A 22,023-nucleotide genomic window follows, 5' to 3' on the forward strand; every position below is an offset into this window, starting at 1 on the left:
CTTTCCTAATTAATCTCTCTGTCGAACTCTGAATTTCTCCCAGTCCTCAAGAATACTGTTTTTTTTTCTGGCTACTCTATATCCTGTTTCTTTGGAATTGATCCTCTCCCTGATTTGCCTTATTAGCCACGGATGCGCTACCTTTCTTGATTTATTCTTTTTCCAAACTGGGATGCACAATTGTTGTATTTCATCCAAGCGATCTTTAAATGATCGCCATTTCATTTTCACTGTTAGTCCTTTAAGTATCATTTGTCAATCTATCTTAGCCAATTCACGTCTCATATTATCAGAACCTTTTGTATTTGAATTAACTGTCACTCTCTATCTCAATGAAGAATTCCACCATATTATGGTTACTCTTGCCCAAGGGGCTTCACACAACAAGATTACTAACTAACCTTTCCTTATTACTCAATCTCCAGTCTAGAATGGCCTGTTCCCTCTTTGGTTTTTTGACATGCTGGTTGAGAAAACAATCCCACATACATTCGAATAAATCCTCTTTCTCCTTACCCTTACCAATTTGGTTCACCCAATCTACATGTCGATTAAAGTCATCCATTATAACTACTGTCCCTTTGTTGCATGCATATCCAGTTTCCTGTTTAATGCTATCACTGCTATTGTTAGGCGGCCTGTGCACAACTCTCACGAGCGTCTTCTGCCCCTTAGTGTTTGGCAACTCTACCCATATCGATTCCACATCCTCCAAGCTAATGTCCTTCCTTTCTATTGCGTTTACCTCCTCTCTAACCAACAATGCTACCCCACCTCCATTTCCTTTCTGACTATTCCTTCTGAAAATCTAATACCCCTGGATGTTGAGTTCCCAGCCTCAGTCCCCCTGAAGCCATGTCTCTGTGATCCCAACGATATCATGTTTATTAATAGCTATCTGCACATTTAATTCATCCATTTGCTGTTTCTTGTAATGTGTTATGTTATTTGCAGTACAGGCAATCCAACTTACGGACAAATCGTATTTATGAACGCACTGCACGCAGCTTCAGTGTTTCGTCAGCTCGAGGAAGAAGAACACTGTCTGGCATTTTAAGTCAGATCACATTACCTCCCTTGATACCTACTTCAAGAAATTGACTCCAGTAGTTTTATATGCATAGAAAAGTAAAATATATACCAAGACAAACATTTTACTGACACTAAACCACATGTACATGTTCCGACTTACCTACAAATTCAACAAAGACAGATATAGGAATGGATGTCGTTTGTAACCTGGGGACTGCCTGTACCTGTATATGATTTTACTTATATTTAATCAGTCTTAACTTTTAAGTGGACTGTTGTTATGAGGATGGAGGCAGGTGACAAGCGGTGTACCTCAGGGTTCGGTATTGGGACCATTGCTGTTTGTCATGTATATTAATGATCTGGAGGATGGAGTGGTAAATTGGATTAGTAAATATGCAGATGATACTAAAATAGGGGGAATTGTGGATGATGAAGAGGGTTTTCAAAGATTGCAGAGGGATTTAAAAGACTGCTTAAAGGAGTGGGCAGAAAGATGGCAGATGGAGTTTAATGCTGATAAGTGTGAGGTGCTTCATTTTGGAAAGAATAATCAAAGCAAGACATATGTGGTAAATGGGAGGGCATTGAAGGATGCAGTGGAGCAGAAAAATCTAGGAATAATGGTGCATTGTTGCTGAAGGTAGGAGTGCATGTGGATAGGGTGGTGAAGAAGGCCTTTTAGTATGCTTGCCTATATAAATCAATGCATAGAATATAGGAGTTGGGAAGTAATGATGAAACCATACAAGGCATTGGTGAGGCCAAATTTAGAGTACTGCGTGCAGTTCTGGTCACCGATTTATAGGAAGGATATTAACAAGATAGAGAGAGTGCAGAGAAGATTTACAAAAATGTTGCCTGGGTTTCAGCATCTGGAATACAAGGAAAGATTGAACAAATTAGGTCTTTATTCCTTGGAATGTAGAAGGCTGAGAGGGGATTTGATAGAGGTGTTTAAGATAATGGGATAGATTGACAAGTTGATGTGGAAAGGCTTTCCCATTGAGAGTAGGAGAGAGTAGGTTATGAGTTGAGAGTTGACAGGCAAAGGTTTAGGAGTAAAATGAGGGGGAACTTCTTTACTCAGAGAGTGGTTACTGTGTGGAGTGGGCTTCCGGGAAAGGTGGTGGAGGCAGGGTCAATTTTGTAATTTAAGAAAGAGTTGGGTAAGTATATGGATGGGAGGGGGATGGAGGGATATGGGCAGAGTGCTGGTAAGTGGGATTAGAGGAGAGTACTTGGATCAGTGTGGACTAGAAGGGCCAAATTGGCCTGTTTCCGTGCTGTAATGGTTATACATGGTTGCACTGAAGCCTTGATGATTTGCCTGGCCAGAGGAGTACGGGCTGAGAACAAGTGTAAGGGACAACTATCAGCTGAATTAATACCCAGGATAGAGCCTAACTGGGGAAAAACAGGATAGGGTGGGGGTGGGGGAGGGGGGAAAAGAAGGGGAGTTTCTGTTTAAAAGCTAACATGTTCAAGCTGAAAAATGGGAGGAATTCCCAACAGCTCAGATAAAAACTGTGTACTTGTCAGCTTCTGGGCTGAGAGCATGGTCAGTAGTGGAGGAAGACAGAAAGAAGTAAAAACGAGCAATGTAAAACTGCAGGAAACCATGGAAGGGCAGCAGTTCCAGCAAGATCAATGAGAGAAAGTTCAGCAGTCATTGAAAGGGCCAAAAATGGATGCTATACACACGGACCTCTTAGTTCAGCAACTGACCTACCACATCAGTGTGGCAAATTGCCACCGGTAGCAGATAGTAGAAAGGAAAGACACCAGAACAATTACAATAGAGAAACTACTGGAAAGAAGAAAGGAATGACAGTGAAGCAATGGAGAAGCAGAAACAAAAATACAGAATTGGGAAACCTCAGCAGATCAAAGCTTGATCAACTGATCCAGTTGTCATGAGTCAAACCACTTCCTTCTGTGTCAGAAAGTATCAATGAATCCAAGTGATTGCATTGTTTGAGATCTATTCAAATTTCCTGGAATTTTAAAATTTAAATCCCCCACTAAAGAAATGCAGATAATTGAAATCCAGAAAAAGAATAGGCTGGAGATCAGTGTCGGCTTTGCAGATCTGATGCTGTGTCACATGACTAAGTTCACCAACATTCAAGCAGTTACCCTACTCTGTTCACTGTTTTCTCTTTACCTCCTCTCTGTAGGTAAAATGGTGGCACTGCTGGAGCTGCTGCAAGGGCAGGGTTGCCACTGGTGCGGACCCAGGAGAGCAGGGTCCTACCGCCCAGTCCTAATGCTGACGGCTCTGTACATGCTTTAAACCACCTGTTAAAGGAGTTGGTGGTGTTTTTTTTAATCCTGCAATCATGAAATGCGTGTCCAAGATGGCTGTGGCAGGACACCAGAAACAGAGACCAAATCCCACCTCCCCCCTCATCCCCTACCTTGAGAAGAATAGGAGATAACCTCACAAGATGGTGACCATGACAGTGCGCCAGCGAGTACTCAGTGGCTGCAGGACCCACACAATCTGGAGGCTGCTGGTGACTTGCAGTCAAAGGACTCAATAGGCTGTGGTGATGCGGTTGAAGGACCCACACGGGCCGTTGGAGACTGGCTCATGGGAATAGAGATTAGAGAGGGCTCCTGAATAGCCTTGGGTGCTGAAAGCTTCCTGATCATATCGGAGGTTTGGATCTGGAGCTTGGGTTGTCTGTGTGATTATCGAGACTGCTGGAGCGATGGGGGTGATTCCACAGACATTCAGTGTCTCTGAAGGAACTCACTTTTGCTTCTTTCTCTTGTTAGGGGCTCCAGGAAATGCTAACGGCAACTCTTGTTTGCCTTATGGCAGATAAAAGTTCAAGTATATAATGTAGATTACATTTCTAATGTATTATGTGACAATAAAAGGAACTTTTGGAATAAAATATATTACCTACCCAAAATTGGCGACACTACAAAACTGTGGAGGTTTCTGCAAGATCAAAATTGATTCATTCACCATCTCAGTAGTCACTTATTTTAACTCCCTTTCAGGGAAATAGCCAGGGGTATCAATCTTTAATTACATCACTACTCCCCATTTATTAAATATTCTATTCTTTCATCTTTTCTCTCAAGCTGCAAGACGCAAGGCCAAAAGAACATAGTTATTATACAATTATGACCATAGATTTCCAATGTGTTGTGGAAATATTGCCAGGTCCAATACCCGTGGAATCAAGGTGAGGACCTGCCTGGAATAATTTTGCTGCTTTTGGTTTTGTTGCCCGGCCCTCAGCGTAAAGTACAATAAATGCTGGCAGGAGGAACTCAAGCCAAGCTTCAGACTGGGGCTTTTCCATGCATTCTAGGTTAGAATAAATTAAATAAGTATTGGGATTTCCAAAACAAAAGAAACCCAAAACCACAGCTTACTTGAAACTTTCCCCAGAACTCCCCTTCCATACAGATTCTGGCCTTCCTGCCAGCTGTGACTGGATAGCTTCATTGCACAGAGCCCCCTGGAGATGGTTTCAATAATGACAAAAATTAAGGCATCCTAAGGGTCCACAGCCCAATAAAAGAAAATCTCTCTGAGACGTTGAGACTTTCAATGGAAGTCAATTGCTGGTTTTTGTATGGTAACTAGCTTAACTATTATTTAGCCTATGACAGGGCAGTGGCAGCTCAGTGATCAAGGAGGAAGAACACCACAAAACCTCTTGGGGAAACTGAACTTCTCACCCTCCAAATCAAAGACAACCTGCACCACGAGATACCTTAGCAGCACCAGAGGTGTCTTTAAGGGGCCTGCTGTTGACTCTAATTCTTCATCCCAAAAAGCTCCTTGTTGCTGATGTGAAACTGCTGATTGCTTCAAAGATGAATGTGTCCGAGACACTCTCCTGGAGCCTATTGTCCTGTTGCACTGATTAGGTAATCCCATGGAAAGTATTACGGAATGTAAATTTAGCCTGGCACAAAACATTAAAAGCAACGCTCTTAAAATATCAGGATGGGCTGTGACATTTCCTCATGCGGACATTTTTAAATTAGACAATATTTCCTCTTGTTAATATGTGTTCAATCCTCCAAACTCTTTAATGGCAGTACTAATAATACAAGACTTAAACTTTTGAGAGGGGCTACCCAAAATGCTGGTGCACATGATTAAGTTAATGTTTCTGGAAAGGAGTTAAATAAATAGATCTAACAGCTGCAAATACGAACAAATAGAAATCCTGAAAGGTCCTCAGTTTTATCAAACATTCTCAGGATCAAATACAGAGATTGGTTACAAAGCAAATCTTTCCTTGTACTGTCCCATCAAACACCCCTGGGGCAAGTACAACAGGAGTCATGTGTAAATTACAGCTCTCTCTTCAATGAGCAAAGTGGCAGTCAAGAAAAAAAAAGTTCTAACGTGATTAAATACATCAAAATAGGCAAAGCTTTAATTCCTGGAATGTTCAGCCTTTTCTTCACAGCCAGGTTCTTTGGATAGTAATGTGGAAGGAGTTACTGCAAACTGCTCACTGACAATTGATACAATTTGGCAATGCTGGTGAACCACTTAACCACTAAAGCAGGCCTGGGGATAGTGGGATGGAATGCAAAACACAAAAATGCTGGAATAAACTCAGCAGGTCACACAGCATCCATCAGAAGTGAAAGAGGACCAATGTTTCAGGCCTGAGCCCTTCGTGGATGGACACCTGAGCTGGTGTGCCCTCTAGTGGTGAGTATGTTTTGTGTGATGAGGCCTGGAGTGAGATCATTGCCCCTGGCATCCACCATCCCCTGCCTATGCAAGAGCGGTGAGGAGCTTTAAGAGGTGAAGTCATTCTTCATCTCATTTAGGAAGGTTTAAGGCCAGAGGTGAGAAGGTGACATTCTTAGATCTCACCTTCAACCAATGGATGTTTCACAAAGACTACATACAAGGAACGGTGATGGAAAGCATTCCTACCCAGGCCAGAGAAGCAGTACCCCTTTGATCAAGCTCTTTGCCTCAGCTCTGTGTATTCAGGAGGAGGAAGGAGCACATACTTGTTGGCTTCATCACTGACCCTTTCTATCTTGCTGGTTATTCAACCCAGATCCTGCAGGCCCTGGCAGCATCTCACTCCCTTCCTCTCCACGGCTTCCTTTGCTGAGGGCAGCAGATAGGCTGCCAGGATGCAGGATCAGAAGCAGGCCCTGAAGCAGCTGCATCTTGCCCTCTCCAGATGTATCAATGCAGCTGGAGTCTGTAGGTGTCGATGTCCCAGAATCAGTGAGATGTGATTCAGCTATATCAACATCCGCAGGCTCCAGGTGCATTAATACAAGTATATTGAGTGCTTCCAGCAAAGTGTGCAATGGAAACCTGGAACTTGTATGAAGGAAGAAAAAAATGAGAGAGAAACAGACCGACCACTCTCACTGCTGCTTGCATCCTTCCTTCTTCTCCTTTGATTTCTGCCTCACTAACTTCTCATCCTGCCGCCTAGTTGGTGGAACAAACATGGGCTCAGAGGACTCGTCCAAGCAGTCGAAGAAACCATCTGGTGGCACGGCCAGGGAGCGAGGCAAACCTGCAGTAGGAGGAAGAATAGATATTTCCAGAGCCAGGCGCCTGGTCAGAGGGACGTGAAGGAGCTGGCAGCGAGCTACAGGTTTGAGTTGGACTGAGGGACAAGGCTGGTTTACAACATGGCTCTTGCTCAGGAAGACGTTACCTGGTGGAACAGGACGGAGTGACCCAGATGAACACCCTGCACTTTTGGCTTTAAAAGTTGGATCTAGATCCTCTGCAATATTTCTTGGAAAAAGATACCTGCAGCAAAATGAAAGCATACTTTAAGAGACACTGATGAATACCTCTCAGAGCAGTAACTGTGGAAACTATGACTGTATGGACAGCCCCCAACACCATCTATATTCAGACAGGCGTGTTTCTCATTTACTCTGTGGGTTGAATGCCTTGCTTTTGATCTCTTCTTTCTTTTAGCAATGATACTCAAAAAGATCCCCACTCACTAGCTGCTCAGTGAGTTTACTCAAAGGAACAAATATGTAGAGCACTCTTGGCCCGTCCTTGGACTCTCGACTGGACCAGCATGTGGGTCATTACAGCAACTATGAGTGGTGATCATGACAAGGGTGCATTTGGTGTGACATTAGAGCCACTTCCCCCAATTTTAAATATAAATGTTGACATACAGCATGGTAATGTGCCCTTTCGGTCCACGAGCCTGGTCTGCCCAATTAACCAATAACCTCCCATACACTTTGAATGGTGGGAGGAAACCAGAACACCCAAAGGAAACACAGGCAGACACAGAGAGAACATACAAACTCCTTACAATCAGTGCCAGGATCACTGGTGTTGTAACAGCATTATGCTAACTGCTACATTAACCATGTCCCAATCACCACAATTACATGGTTGTAAATAACTTGGAGTACTCCTTGGGAGAGAGGCAGTCAACAGCTTCAGGAAGAACACACAAGGATGGGGCAGAGGAAGCTGATGTACTCCCCCTCAGATGCTCCCTCCCTTCCCACACTGGTTGGATCTAGACCGGCGAGCATGTACCTGGCCTGCTGGAACTGTTCTGTGGGTGATGCCCCTCTCACTGGGGTCTGCTCTCCACTTGGAGATGGGAATCCTTCAGATTTTAGCCGTTCTTGCTGAGAGGAGCCCAATCGACTCTAAAGATAGAGAAGGTGATCCAGTCAAGAAAGGTGAAATAAAAATGGCGGCTCTGGCAGAGCTTCTGCCACAGCAGTGCAGTCACTGGAGCAGACCTGGGGAGAGGGGAGCAGAGACGCGGCCTTCCCTTGCAGGGTCCAACTGCCCGGTGATGACAACTTTATAATTGGCTTTAAAAGGCCTGTTAAAGGAGCAGAGTGTTTTTATTTATAATCTTGCAATCGCCAGGTCTGTGCCCAACATGGCAGAGCCTGTGGTCACAGTGGCCTTAAGGGGCTGCAGATGCTGGGGGAGCAGTGGACTGGCACAGGGCACCAGAAATATGGAGGAAAAACCCCTATTGTGGAGGAGAAGCATGGGAGATGACCCTGAACAGCAGCAGAACTACAATGGGTTTGGAGGCTAAAAGACTCATACAGAGTGCAGGCTGCTGGTGACTGTGAGGTGGAGGAGATCGACTCATTGGAACTGGAATTCAAGATGGTGGTGATGGCAAGAAGGGCTCCCAAAGGGCCTCGGGAGCTGAAGGCTTCCAGATTGTACTGGAGGTTGGATCTGGAACTTGAGTTGTGGACAGATAGAACTGGAGTTTGTGTGGCTACAGGTGAATCCACAGACATCCAGACTCTGAAGGGACTCTCTTTTGCTTCTCTATTCTTACTGTAAAGGTTGACGGCAACATAATGATAACTCTGTCTGCCTTACAGCAGGGAGAAGACAATTTTGTGCAATATTACATGTTCTGTACCATTTCATGACAATAAAGGAATCTTAAAAAAATAGTAAAAATGTGACTAAAGCCATTCAACAAACTAATAAAGGAGCTATGTACAAACCTCCAGAGTTTTTCTAAATGCAGAAAAATACCAGCACAAGCGGATGTAAACGGTTGTGATATTGTTGTCTGGAGACTGGGAGACTCAGGCCGGCTGCCCAGTGACTCCGGCTATTGTTGGGAGTCCAAGGATTCTTAACATTTAGGAAAAATTGTAAAAAGGAGGTGGTGTTGGTGGGCTTGTCAGTGAAGGAGGAAATCAGAGCAATGGTGATAAAGAATATAAGCTCAATCTTGACTCAGTCTGGATGGAAACAAAAGACACCTATTGTCTATTGAGTTTCTCTGGGTGCTCTGATTTCCCCCACATCCCAAAGATGTGCAGGTTGGTAGGTTAACTGGCCCCAAGTTCCCCAAGTGTGTTGGTGAGTGGTAGTATAAAACATAGATCAGTACAGGCCCTTCAGCCTTCAATGTTGTGCCAACCCATATATACCTTAAAAAAGTACTAAACCAACCACACCCCACAACCCTGTTTTTCTTTCATCCATGTGCTGTCTAAGAGTCTCTTAAATCCCTTAATGTTTCATCCTCCACCACCATCTCTGGCAAAGCATTCAAGGCACCCACAACTCTCTATGTCTGGACAGACTTGATGCGAATGTGGAGAGAATTTTAAAAATGGGATTAAACGTAGGATTGGTGGTTGACATGGAGGTGTTACTTGACTAGATCATGTTATCCTTGGCTGTGTGATTAAGAACCTGGTGACACAGTCTCAGGAAGTGAGTTGACATTTAACGGAGGAGAAAGGTCTTCACCTCAAGCTTGGAGAACTTATGAGATGCTCTTGAACAGAAGGTGGTGGAGCCAAGTGGCTAAGCGTATGGAAGAAGTGAACAGATTTCCCGATACAAAATGAATCAGGATTTGAGATCGAGGATGTCATGACTGCACTGAATGGTGGTCAGTTCCAATTTTACCAAGTTTCAATGTTTCTTCTGCTGGACTTGTTTCTTTCTTCTGTACGGCATTGCCTTACCCATTTCTCACACCTTGCCGGGGGGTCTTTGCGATCTCCAGGATATCCATTCTTGTGTTCTTTGGACTGCCTGTGAGCTTTCAGCTCCTGTCTCTGGATGTACCGGGCAATTTCCTAGGAGAAACAAGTTTGTTTTTTTAAGACTTAGCTCTTGGCATCAAGTCAACACAAAACTAATAACTACTGCCGATACACTGGATTTCCCCCTGATATAAAGTGCTAAAGGGGTTTTATATGGAGCTCTAATGCCAGGTTAGGGACCACCAAAACCATGGTTAAAATTCAGACAATCATGTTTTGGGAGAGCAATGTTGAATTCCTCCACCGTTTTGAAGTCACAGGAACAAACTGCACATCCCTCTTCATGACAAAGAACTCAGGCCTGAAACATTGACTGCCGTTTATTTCCTATGGATGCTGCATGACCTGCTGAGTTTCTCCAGCACTTTTGTGCACTGCATAGTCATGACTGGCAGCATGCACACGTGCATGTTACTGTGGAGTCAGAGGAAATGGAGTGAGGGAGAAAATTGGGTGGGGTAGGCCAAGTGGAAAACTGAGTTGAGGGAGAAGGGACAGGGCTTTCCTGTCCCTCAAGGGAAACCCAAGAGCAAGGGAGTCTCATCCCATACTGTGACAGATTATAGATGTTTTTGGGAGATAAATTGGGGCAGGTTTTTAGTGTAGGTTACAAACACTTTAAAACAGATCTTATTTAAAATATTGGAGCTCTCCTCATGCTAGACAGGCTGGCTCCAAGAGCCTTTGCAAAAGCCCAAGAGACTTTACTAATGGATTGTTGTTTACAGAAAGACAACAGATGAAAGAACTCGTCAGAGCCGCAGGTTATCTGGAGTGGAACTTGCTGTTCTGAGAGGGTCATATAGTTTAGCAAGCAGAGAGAGAACTAGCTGCCTAATGTTTCACTTGAAATAAGAAAAACAAAAAGGAACCTGTAGTGACCTAAAAGAAAGAAGTTATCATCTGGAGAACCCTGATGGGGCAAGTTTCTTTGACAAGACACGAAGCTGAAGTGCCTGGTCACAAGGAATCAGTTGTGGGTGTCCAACGAACAACAAATCTCTCTCTGAAAACTGACAAGAACCTTCCTGAGTGGTAACTATTTACCTTTCAAGCACCAAAGCCTGGTGAACTTCATAAATGTTATATTCTGTGCGCAGTATAAGAACTACCTGTAACCAGTGAACTTGGAGGAATGAGAAGTGAGATTGGACTGTGAATCAAAGAACTTTTCTGAACTTATACACACATTACATACATGTGCACTTAGAATTAGAACGGGGTTAAGTTAGGTCGGTTAAGTTAATAGTGATAAGATAAAGTGTGATTCTGTTTTTATGTTTTAAGATAATTAAAAGCACAACTTTTAACCATTTGTCTTGGTGAATATCTATTGCTGCTGGGTTTTTGGGTCCTCTGGACTCGTAACAATAAAATCAAAATGACCAGCTCAGTGCAGATGTACTTTGATTTGCGGTTAGTCCTGATAGCAATTACATCATGAGAATAAAATAACTTGAGGGGAAATCTTAATTTAAAATCAGTATTCCAGAGAAAACACTCAAAACAACATCTTATTTACAACTTCACGTGCTGCTTGCTTCTTGACATGTTAAAATTAGACCCCAAGATTTTGACAGATACATTAATTTTTGTTGGCATGATTTTAATGAGCATATTGGTGATGGTCAACAATGAGTGTCAAATACAAGAGGGAAGTGACAGTGTGTCGGGGGAAATAGGAAGTCTCTGGTGTACTCGTCTGATGGGCCACATGTAACAGAATATGGACATGTATTCCTTGGACAGAGACTAGGGAACTGAAGTTTAACTTGCCATTAAAATCAATGGCTCTTAAACTGGCAGGGACTGTGACATATTCTCTTGCAAGATATTTTAAAATTTCACAATATTTCCCCCCCCCCCAATGACTCCAAAATCTTAAATTTTTGAGATGCAACACAAATGTTGGCACACACAACTAGTTTACAGTTTGAAAGTGAGGACTAGACCCCAAATGTCAACCATCCCTCTGCCTCCACAGATGCTGCAGGATCTGCTGAGTTCTTCCATCGGTTTGTTTTTTTGCTATAGTTTGTAGTTGTTGTTTCCAGAAAGGAATTTGTAAAAAAAAAAAATGGAAAAGCTGCCTTCGAAAGACCAGAAATCCTGCAAAGCCATCTGTTTTAGGAAAAATTCACGGGGCACAGCACAAGTTCAGTACAGGGATTGAATACAAACTAATCCATTCAAACACTCCTGGGGAAATTGCATCATGGGCTGGATATAGGGCAAATATCACTTTAAAATGTACCAGGCAGTGATTAAGAATGAAGTTCTCAACTTTTCAAATAAACAAACTAGGTAAAAGTTGCATCAGTGTTCAAAACTCTGCAGGCATACTGGATCTGAGCCAGCATTACCATCTGGGTTAAGGCTGGCACCTACCATTTTGTCATGGGGAAAGCTACGAGAAAGACTCCTCAGCAGCAGTTTTCTCACTTTACCCACATTGGAAATCACAAGAACTAATCCCAGATTCAATGCCTGGGAGACAATTCTAAGGTGAGTAGTGTCCATACCTCCCAAGTAAGAACTATCCACCTGGACACATGCCACCCAGGCACTGTCTTGTCCCAGACCCTCCTGGATGTCTAGCACTCACCAGCTGTCTCCGAGAGATACCCATTGCACAATTCAATCGAGGGGCAGTACCTGGTGCGGGAAGCAGTGAGGGCTCCGTGTCTCATATTCACCCCTCCCAGTCTCAGCACATCCATTAGTTCAGGTAATGAGGATACCAATCAGAAGCTAAACTCACCCTGGCCAGAATGTGGAAACGCCAGTAGAGCACTGCTCCTGACCATTAACTACCCTTGTGCCACAAACCACACAAACAATTCCCTTCGCCACCCTGCCGTGCTCAACTTGGTGAGATTTACCTCATCCTGTGCAACTTGCGCAGTGCGAAAGTCCTCTTCTTGATTCCTTTCACTCCTTGATTTCTGTAAGAAATTTTTTTCTAGAGCATGAGCTCGAATTGATGAGGGACATGCAATCAGCATTAAAGACAAACACGATAATAAATGCAAACCTCTCCCACGATGGACTGATTGGCTCAAATCCTGATCGGCACTCCGAGGAATTGTAACCTTCCTGACTTGTTTCTCTTCAGTAAAAAACCTGAACGCGGATTACACGCCATCTGACCTTCCTCTGAAACCTCATAACTTTCCCTCAAGGGACTATCTCATTGGCCTGGAGACTAGGTGGAGACTTGAATCTCCGCGACATCACCTGGAGACCAGCCGGGTCTCCGGGGAGTCGCGGGAAATTCAAACATGTTCGATTTTTTTTGGAGACTTTTTCCAGTCTCCAGCAGGTCTCGGAGACGTCGCAGACAAAATTAGTCTCCGCGACGTCTTTATCAGTTGCAGCGACGTCGCGGAGACTAATTTTGTCTGCAACGTCTCCGAGACCTGCTGGAGACCAAAGAGACTGAGGAGACGTTGTGGTACATCTCCGCGACACTGCTTGACTTAGAAACCACGTGACTGTGCGCGTGCTGACATTATTGAGGTGCCTTCACTCCTGGTCCAAGTCACAGGGACATCCCGGTCAAGGTCTTCATCATCTGGTACTTGTTCCTGTTCCTGCTGCTGCTGCTGTTCCTTGTACTGCCTTGGAAAAGGCCCCACCATCTTGTCTTGCCAGGGGACAGCTCCAACCCCAGAGTAGTACTGGGTCAGGTACTCTCTCTAGTTCTTGGCAACACACGGCATGTTACTTCCTCTTCTCTGCATCCCCTCCAACTGGTTGGTATGCTGTCTCCACTCTCCAGGGGCAACTTCATGGGTGCGTGGGTCCTCTCTGTCAGCTGAGAGTCTGATGTCTGTCATCATGTTGTAGAGTGTACAGGCAGCAAGGACCACCTTTCAACCGTCTGTGGGCACATTATCGTCATGGTGTGGAAGCATCTGAATTTGGAAAGAAAAGTATAGAAGTACAATTAAAGTCATTGTATTTGCTGTGTTTACAATCTGGCAAATCTGACTGTCTGTGTGGCAGGAAAAATAATAATAAAGTACTGCACACCTGTTTGCCAAGATGCCAAAGCTGTTCTCCACAATAAGCCTGGACCCGGACAGCCTGTAGTTGAAGATTTTCTCTGCATGGGACATCTGGCGCTTAGAGTAGGGCTTCATCATCCAGGTCCTCGGGGCAAATGCATCGTCACCAACCAAGAAGTAGGGGACATCTTGATCTCCACCAGGAAAGGGTTCACGAGGTGGCAGGTTGGCTTGACCTTCATCCAGTGCCTTGAACAAACTGCAGTCCCTGAAGATGCCAGCATCTGAGTCAGCCCCAGGAGTCCCCATGTTGAGGTACATGAACTTATAGTCAGCATCTACCAATGCCAGCATGATGATGGAAAAGTGGCCTTTGTAGTTGTGGTAGACCCTGCCTGACCCTGGAGGTTCAAGAATTCTGATATGTTTCCCATCCAGTGCTCCATGGACATGAATTAAGTTCCACTTTTCAGAAAAACCCTTGGCCACTTCCTTCCACACCACTGGTGTAGATGGACACTTGACGGCCTCCTCATGATACTCATCATAGATGGCTTGGCACACCTCTGGGACAATACTGACAATGGTGTTTGGAGCCACATGGAAGCCATAGGACAGGCTCTTGTAGGAGTTTCCTATAGCAAGGAACCTCAGAGTGATGGCAACCTTCAAACCGGGGCAAAGGCCTTCCTGAAGTTAGTGTCTTGCTGCCACCAGCTTCCTGAACATCTCTGGATCCACCCTCAGGAAATTCTTGAAGGACCTCACACCCCCTCCTTCCAGGTGTTTTATCAGCTTCTCATACCAGCCATGGTGTTGCCGTTGAAGGAGCCACTCATGTACCCACACTGTCTTTGCCTTCCTGGCACCCTTTCTGGCCCTATTCCTAGCCCTGGCCTTTGCCTTGTTCATGGCCAGAGCTAACAGCATGAGGGCCAAGGCCTCCTTCTGCTCATCCTCCAGGTAGGGATTCTGCTCCAACAGCAATAACAGCCCCATTGCAGATGTCCATGATGAGAGTTCTTGACTGTCTGATGTCTGAAAAGCGAATGATAGATCTAGTTGTAGATCTAAGTATATATAGACAGGGAGAAGTTGCGGAGACCCATGGCGACCTATCGGTGACTGCCGGAGACAACACAGCAACAGCCGGAGATGTCCCCGCAACTTCCGGGTGAATTGGTTGCCACCTTGTCTGGAGACATCTCGGACGTTGCCCTGGCATCGCCTTGGTGAGACCGCAAGCCAGTTTTTGGTCTCCTGAGTCGCCAGAGTCGCCGCCGCGTCTTATCAGTCGCAGCAGTGTCTCCACCAATGAGATAGGCCCTTTAGAGAACAACAAAGCAACATGCAGAAATCAGGTTCAAGGTGGTTGTGATTGGGTTAAAGAATGAAGCAGTGAAACAATTTAATTCATCGAGGCTCAAGAGAGCAGAATTGGAATGCAGGGATTTCATAGGGTTATTTATCTGTTTCTTGGGATCAGGTTCTCTCTGACAATGCCAACATCTATCGTCCATCCTGAATGTTCATTCGGAAAGCCATAATCTCGAACACTGCAAGTCCTTCTAGTGAAGGTAACTCTGCAGTGATGTGGGGAGGGAGCTCCAGGAGTTAGTCCCAGTAATAATGAAAGACAGTTGATATGCAATCTGGAGGGGAATTGTTCATTGTTACATGTACTGAAATACACGGTTTATACATGGCAGCACGATTAGCGTAGCGGTTAGAGGGTGGTACGATTAATGTAGCAGTTAGTGCAATGCTGTTACAGCGCCAGCAACTGGGACTGGAGTTTGTACATTCTCCGTGTCTGCTCCAGATTCCTCATACTGTTCAAAATAAACCATGGATGTAGGTCAATTGGTTGTAATTGGGTGTCATAGGCTCGTGAGCAGAAAGGGTGAATTACTATGATGTATATCTCTAAAATAAAACAAATTAAGAAAAAAAACAAGTAAAAAGTGTGTTATCTAAGCAAGTCAACTCATTTAGTGGGTAAGAAATAAATAAATAAGACAACAGTGCAGGGAATAGCTTTACAGTAGTCAAATTGTGCAGAGCATAGAGACGTGCAGGTAAAAGAATGGAAGAACATAATCTTTTGCCAGTATGAGAGCCATTTAAGACTAATAACAGCAGGAAATAAACCTCTTGAACCTGGAAGTTTGTGTTTTCAAGCCCACTTGAAGTGGAGTTAGGGGAGGCGGTGCAGGAGAGCATAGGATTTCTCATTTAATATATTGGCAGCTTTTTCTAGACATCAGGAAGCGCAGACGAGGTTGGTGGAGGGGAAGTTGATGGTCCGAGCTGCGACTGCAGTTTCTTGTGGTCTTAGGCAGAGAATTTCCTGTACCTACAAGTAGAAACTACAAGCGGTGATCTTCTCCGGTTCTCCTCAGTGGTTGTTGGGACAGGTGAAGTAATCAGCAGAGGTGAGTAACTGTGGCGTTGATGGCATGCACTGCAGCTGTGGAGTGTTGGAGGTAGAGGAAAAAAATACTTAAGAGTGGCAGATGTGGAGCAAACCACACAGGCTGCTTCACTCTGGATGGTATAATGTTCCCCAAAATTTCACTCCAGTAAGCCTCAAAGAAAGACTCTGGCAGTTCACACCAAATGATGTCCAACATTTGACATGCTTTTGTGGCCATAATACTTGTGAGGCTGGTTCATTTGAGCTTTTGGTCAGTGAAAACATATAGAATGTTGGAGAGAAAGAGGGTGAAATGCCATTAAACATTAAAGATGGGTGATTAGAGTCTTTTTTGTAGGAAATAGCCATTGCTTAGCACTTTGTGACACTTAACTGCCCGTGGTTGAATGCTGTCTGCCTCTTGCTGTGTGTGCAGACATGGAGTAAGCTACAACTCCAGCTCTGACCTTTCTGCCCTTTGATTCCCACTGAATTCATATTCATCAGGGATTCTTAATGACATATTTCATCAAACGCTGCCTTTACAGTAAGCACGGTCACTCTCACCTCACCTCCAACATTCAGGCCTTTGGATCATGTGCATGACCAAGGCTGTGATAAGATCTGGAGCCAAGGGATCCTGGCAAAACTCAATCTGGGCATCAGTGAACAAGCCATTAGTAAGTATTGTGTGGCAGCACTGTCAATGACAATTTCCTTCAACCTTCTGTGGATTGAGAGAAGACTGATTGGATGATAATGATGGACAGGGCACACTGGTCAACTTTACATGTTGTCAAGGGAATGCTGGTATTGGAACTACTGTACACCAAAGAACTGCCTGGCAACTGGTGTGGCTAGTTATAGAGAGACTTCAGTACAGCAGCCATGATGATGCCTGAAGTCAGTGCTCTGGTGTAGAGATAATTGAATTGGCTGGTGGGGATAAGAGGATCCCAAGACAGTCAGAATAGATCACTTAATTGACAAATGCTCCAGTTTTTTTGTTAAAAACCACTCTGCTGCTGGACTTCAGTTTTTCTGAGAATGGGAAGGTCCTTAGAATCTCCTTCTCCTATTACACTGGATAACAAAGATTTTGCTTCCTAAACACTTTTGGATGTATTTTATAGATTTTGGGACCTATCACGTACCATTTTCTTGGCAACTACAGAGTACCAAACTACATCTAACTGATTGACAACACCCTTCAAGTATACAAAACTATGAAGTGTAATGTATCATTGAAAATTCCTTTTCTGGAATTCACTCTTGAACTTCTTCCCTGCTGATTTTGGTGATGAACATGGTGAAAAGTTTCACCAGGACAATGCAACCATGGAAAAGCAGTATCAGGGAAACTGGAATCCATCAAAGGTGGCAGATTATTGTTGGACACTGACACGAGAGGCATCAGATGCTGAGTCCAAACGAAAATCAGTGGTAAAACATTTTAGGTCAGTTGAACTAGTGCCCAGTGTTTATCTGTTTCATTGCCCACCACCATTCGTGACCACAGGGCTTCAATCTGATCCAGTGGATGCACCATTGTTGGGTCCTGATTAATGTGCGCAGCTTCACCTGTGAGTTGTACCTCACTGCCAGGTTTCCATGGTGCTGCTCCCAGCATGCACTAGTGCTACCCACAGAAATAATCTTGACCCTCTGTGAGTGGGTCTGGAGGAAGGTATGGGGAACTTCCAGTGAGTGTTTAATGACCACAGCAACTATCACAGATACCAGCCCAGCACCTAATAACTGGCAATGGACCAGTGGATGGTTTTAAACCCCGAGCGCTCCAATTAGCCCACGTACCAACTGCACCATTCTCAGTTCCTCTTCCTCCTGCAGTAGTTGGGCCAACGCTTCATCTCTCTGGAGCTGCTCCTCATCACCGCTGGAGGAATCTCTGATATTCAGCTCTGCAACTTTCCTATCCAGTGAGGTCCCTTCTTGCCCACACCACAATTTTGCCTCTATTTAAGACAAAAAAAAGCAATTTAGAATCTCCTCTCAAACACAGGGTTGTGCAGGTGTCACAGGATGAAGGATCACAGAGCATAAACCTGATCAACTGCTCCTCTCACACACATGGAGCCTAGCAGTGGACAGTTTCCAGGTGGAGAAGGGGAGAGCGGGGACAGGGTCTGTGGGCTGTGCTGCGGTTTTCTGCAGCACTGGTAAGTGGCAAGATATGCTACATCAGAGATTCTACTGGTTACTTGCAAGTAGGAATCGTGCATCCGAAGAGCGTTGCTGACAGGAACTACATCACGCATTTCCACAGGGAGTCTGTTGTCAGGGACCTTAAAGCCCAGACGATTTCTGTGGCAGTTCTTGGGCATAGCAGCCCAGTTTAAAGTGTCCCTGACTGAAGCAGGTCCCATGTCCAGCCCAAATCTTACCCCCACCATGTCTATCACCTCGGGGATTCTTATACCCACCAACCATCTGACCCACTGCTCCAACATCACCCTCACTCACCCCTCCTCCATTACTACATCCCCTGACCTGATGTCCTGACCTCTCCACCAATCCCTTGTAGCTGACTCCCCCTCGCCCTGGTCATACACTCCACAGCTCAATAGACAGCTCAGTTTGCTTCAAGCCACAGACTAATGAGTAATAAACTAGGTCTCAAGGATTGATTCACTTTGTCACCTCCCCATGTAACCTGCTCCTCGGTAAAGTGGGGGGGTGTAAATGTGTGGTCAACGGCCCAGTTCACATCAGAGAAAACAATGGCTACGTGACTTCAGATAATCATATCTGAGCTGAAAACCATTCGTAGGCTCCCTCTGCTCCTTCTGTCAAACCAGCCAGACAGAGCACAAGACCCCCCTTCTCCAAAAATATCTGGGTGTTGGCATCAGAATGGAGGATGCTTGGTGTGAGATGATTTCTTATAAAGGTTCAAGTGATTATCACCAAATCAAAGAAGGAGATGACAAATTCTCCTCAGGGAAAGGAATTCTCGATAGATTTTGCCCTTATCACAATCATCTGGGCTTTTATAAATGAAGTTAGTGAAAAGTAAAAAAGATTTGAGGAAAGGACTGGTGAGGCTCTGCTGAAATGGAGCATTAACCTTCTCTCAATGGGAAACATGCAATGAGTGGACCTTCACACCCTCTTCCCACCTCAGCTGCAGATCTGTTGTCAGTCCTGGTGCAGCATCTGGCCTCGAGACAGGGAGTCATGGACTCTTGGATCAGACCACGAACATCGGGAACCCAATTGTGCTCAGGGAACCCTGCACTGTTGGAGGTTCTCTCTTTTAAACCCAGAACATAAAATATCCAGTGGCATAATTTTACAGACATCTTTTCACCCAGAGGGAAGGAAACCTTGGGAATTCACTGTGGAAGAGTTCATTCAAAGCAGAGATTGATGGATTTTTTCAGACATGAGAAGAATGATGGGGTTCATGCAGGAAAGCAGAGCCAAGGTAAAAGGCCTGTCAGAATCTTGTTGAACGATGGAACAGGTGTGAGGGGCTGAGTGAGCACTTTTTATGTCAGAGCAGACACTTGTTGCTGTTTGCGGGATTCTGCTGCATCCAACCTTGCTACTGCATTTCCCTCGTTATCACAGATAACATTGAATGCATTTCTTTGGGTCAGTGCTCTCAGGCGCGACATTGTTAAAGGTGCTAAACAAATGCAAGGATTACCCCTCTGCAATGCCTCCTGCCCAGCTCCATACACCTCAGCCTCCAGTGTGAGCTTTCTCGGGTTCCTCAGCTCTTCCTCCTCCTCCTGTAACCTCCTGGCCACTTCCTACAATAGCAACACAGGAAACAGATTAGTCACAGCACTGCCCCAGGGCACTGCCAAAGAGCCCCTTTGATTTTCTCGATAAAAGCATAAAAACCCCTTGAATATGGACCGAGTTGAACTGTGCATGAGGCAGGCAGGGAGGTACACAATGAAATCAGTGAGAAGAGACCGAGGTCAGGCTGATGGAGCACAATCTGCTGTCTGAGCTCAAGTTGCACAACCACAATGGATGACCAACTTTTACACTCAGACACATGGGGCTTGAACCCCAGGGGGAGTCAGCACAGTCAGGGGAGGGACTGGACCCCGAAGGGAGTCAGCACCATCAGGGGAGGGACTGGACCCCGAGGGGAGTCAGCACCATCAGGGGAGGGACTGGACCCCAGGGCGGGGTCAGCATTGTCAGGGGAGGAGATTGAACCCCAGGGACAGTCACCACTGTCAGGAGAGGGGGTGATAAGATCATACTGAGAGTCAGCACTTTTGTCAACATGCTAGAAAAAAATGCTGGAAATGCTCCGCTGTTTCAGTTTATGATTTTCATTTCCAGCATTTACAAGGAAAGATTGAAGACAGGGTTAACTGCAGAGTGATCAGGACGGGGACTCCAATTCACCCAGAGTTCATTTCCTAACAGTTGTGGGAGGATGTGAGGTAATGATAAAGGGCAAGTGTTGGGGTTAGGGGGAGGTGGTGGGAAAGGACGTGGGGGGGGGGGGGAAGGTGGTGGGATAGGACAAGGGTTAGAACAAAAGGTAGAGCTGACAGTAGGTACTAGTAATGAAGTTGTTGCTGGGAAATTTGATAGGAAATGAAATGCTGACTAACTTCTTTACCAAGAAGCAGACTTCAGTAGCTGTCCTTTCACCAAAGAACACCAACACTGATCGAATGGACTAGAGATATCTCCCAAAGGTCGCAGAGAAGGGAGCTTTACAGTAAGTGGGCAGACAACCTCCACTTCTCATCAGCAGTACTTATCAAGATTACTAACTGGCTGCAAAATACAGAGAACCTCACCTCTTGGGGCCTACATGATCTGTGGTAAGTTGAAAGCTTGGCCTCCTCACCCTTCCAGATCACCATGACCACCCTTCATCCTCCTGGCATCAGAGATCTCTGAAGTCTGAACTCTTCCTTGACCATTCAGCTCACTGTTTGTTGCTGTGTCCTAGGATCCATCTCCAGAGCACCTTCTCTAATCCTCTCTGGCTTTACCCACTTCAGAGATGTCGGTTAACACCCACTTGGTGGAAGCTTTGTGCATCTTTGATTGGAATGAGTGACTGATCTCAGATGGGGAACACTAATGGCAACCATTTTAACTCCAGTTTGCTTTGGGTGGGAAAACAAAGTCACAGAGTTGTACAACACAGAAACAGGCCTTTTGGCCCATCTACACCAATCTCACTTGCCTGAAGGTCTGTATCCTTCTGCCTATTGAAGTGTCTGTCTCAATGCCTTTTAAAAGCAGCAATTGTCTTGGATTCTATCACCTCCTCTAGCAACCTGTTCTAGATATTAACGCAACGAGTGGCATGGTTAGCGAAGCAGTTAGTGCAATTCTGTTACAACACCAGTGACCCTGGTTCAAATCCTGTACTCTCTGTAAGGAGTTTGTATGTTCCCCCCATGTCTGTATGGGCTTCCTCTGGGCGCTCCAGTTTCCTCCCACCCTTCAAAATGTCCCGAGGGTTGTAACTTAATTGGGTATAATTGAGCACCATGAGCTTGTGGGGCAAAAGGGCCTGTTACTGTATTAATGTCTAAATTATAAAAAAATTAATTTTAAACCCAGATCCTGGACCAAATTAATGACGACAGTGAGATCCCAAAACTTGGAGATTGGTCCAATGACAAATGCCACAGGTCTCAGTGAAAAGGTTTACAATAATATGGGGGCTGACAGCTTCCACTTCTGATCAGTAACAGTAACTACTCACTAAGATTACCAACTCATCCACCCAGGGCCTGTGGGATCTGGAGTGAACAGAAATGATCATCAGGAATGGGAAACTGAAGTTTAAGTAAAGAAGAGATTAGCCAATGTTAATATCTTTGAAACAAATGAGGAATGCAGACAAATTGAGATAAATAGAACTGGGCATGGGGGGTGGGGGGGGCAGAAAACAGATGGAGTAAAATATAAAGGACCCTTTTCCCTTTGTGGGGAGGTTAAAAACAAGGGCACTTGTAGGTGTGGAAATGTGGAAAATCTATGTCAACCCTG

General features: G+C 45.0%; 1 protein-coding gene across 1 annotated transcript in view; it reads right to left on the bottom strand.

The window, feature by feature from the left end:
• LOC138752967 (uncharacterized) overlaps positions 1-20,879 on the bottom strand; it is a 57,445-nt gene extending 36,566 nt beyond the window's left edge. The window contains exons 1-9 of the mRNA XM_069915567.1: positions 20,731-20,879; positions 20,099-20,231; positions 19,688-19,793; positions 17,830-17,990; positions 12,471-12,533; positions 9,508-9,621; positions 7,574-7,689; positions 6,714-6,811; positions 6,410-6,569 (exon numbers count right to left, since the gene is read on the bottom strand). Of these exons, the coding sequence (XP_069771668.1) occupies positions 6,415-6,569; positions 6,714-6,811; positions 7,574-7,689; positions 9,508-9,621; positions 12,471-12,533; positions 17,830-17,990; positions 19,688-19,793; positions 20,099-20,231; positions 20,731-20,879 (1,095 nt within the window). The 3' untranslated portion in view covers positions 6,410-6,414. The remainder of the gene's footprint in view (positions 1-6,409; positions 6,570-6,713; positions 6,812-7,573; positions 7,690-9,507; positions 9,622-12,470; positions 12,534-17,829; positions 17,991-19,687; positions 19,794-20,098; positions 20,232-20,730) is intronic.
• Between the last annotated feature and the right edge of the window lie 1,144 nt (positions 20,880-22,023).

This window comes from Narcine bancroftii, chromosome 2, assembly GCF_036971445.1.
Source record: "Narcine bancroftii isolate sNarBan1 chromosome 2, sNarBan1.hap1, whole genome shotgun sequence".
NCBI classification, from domain to species: Eukaryota; Metazoa; Chordata; class Chondrichthyes; order Torpediniformes; family Narcinidae; genus Narcine; species Narcine bancroftii.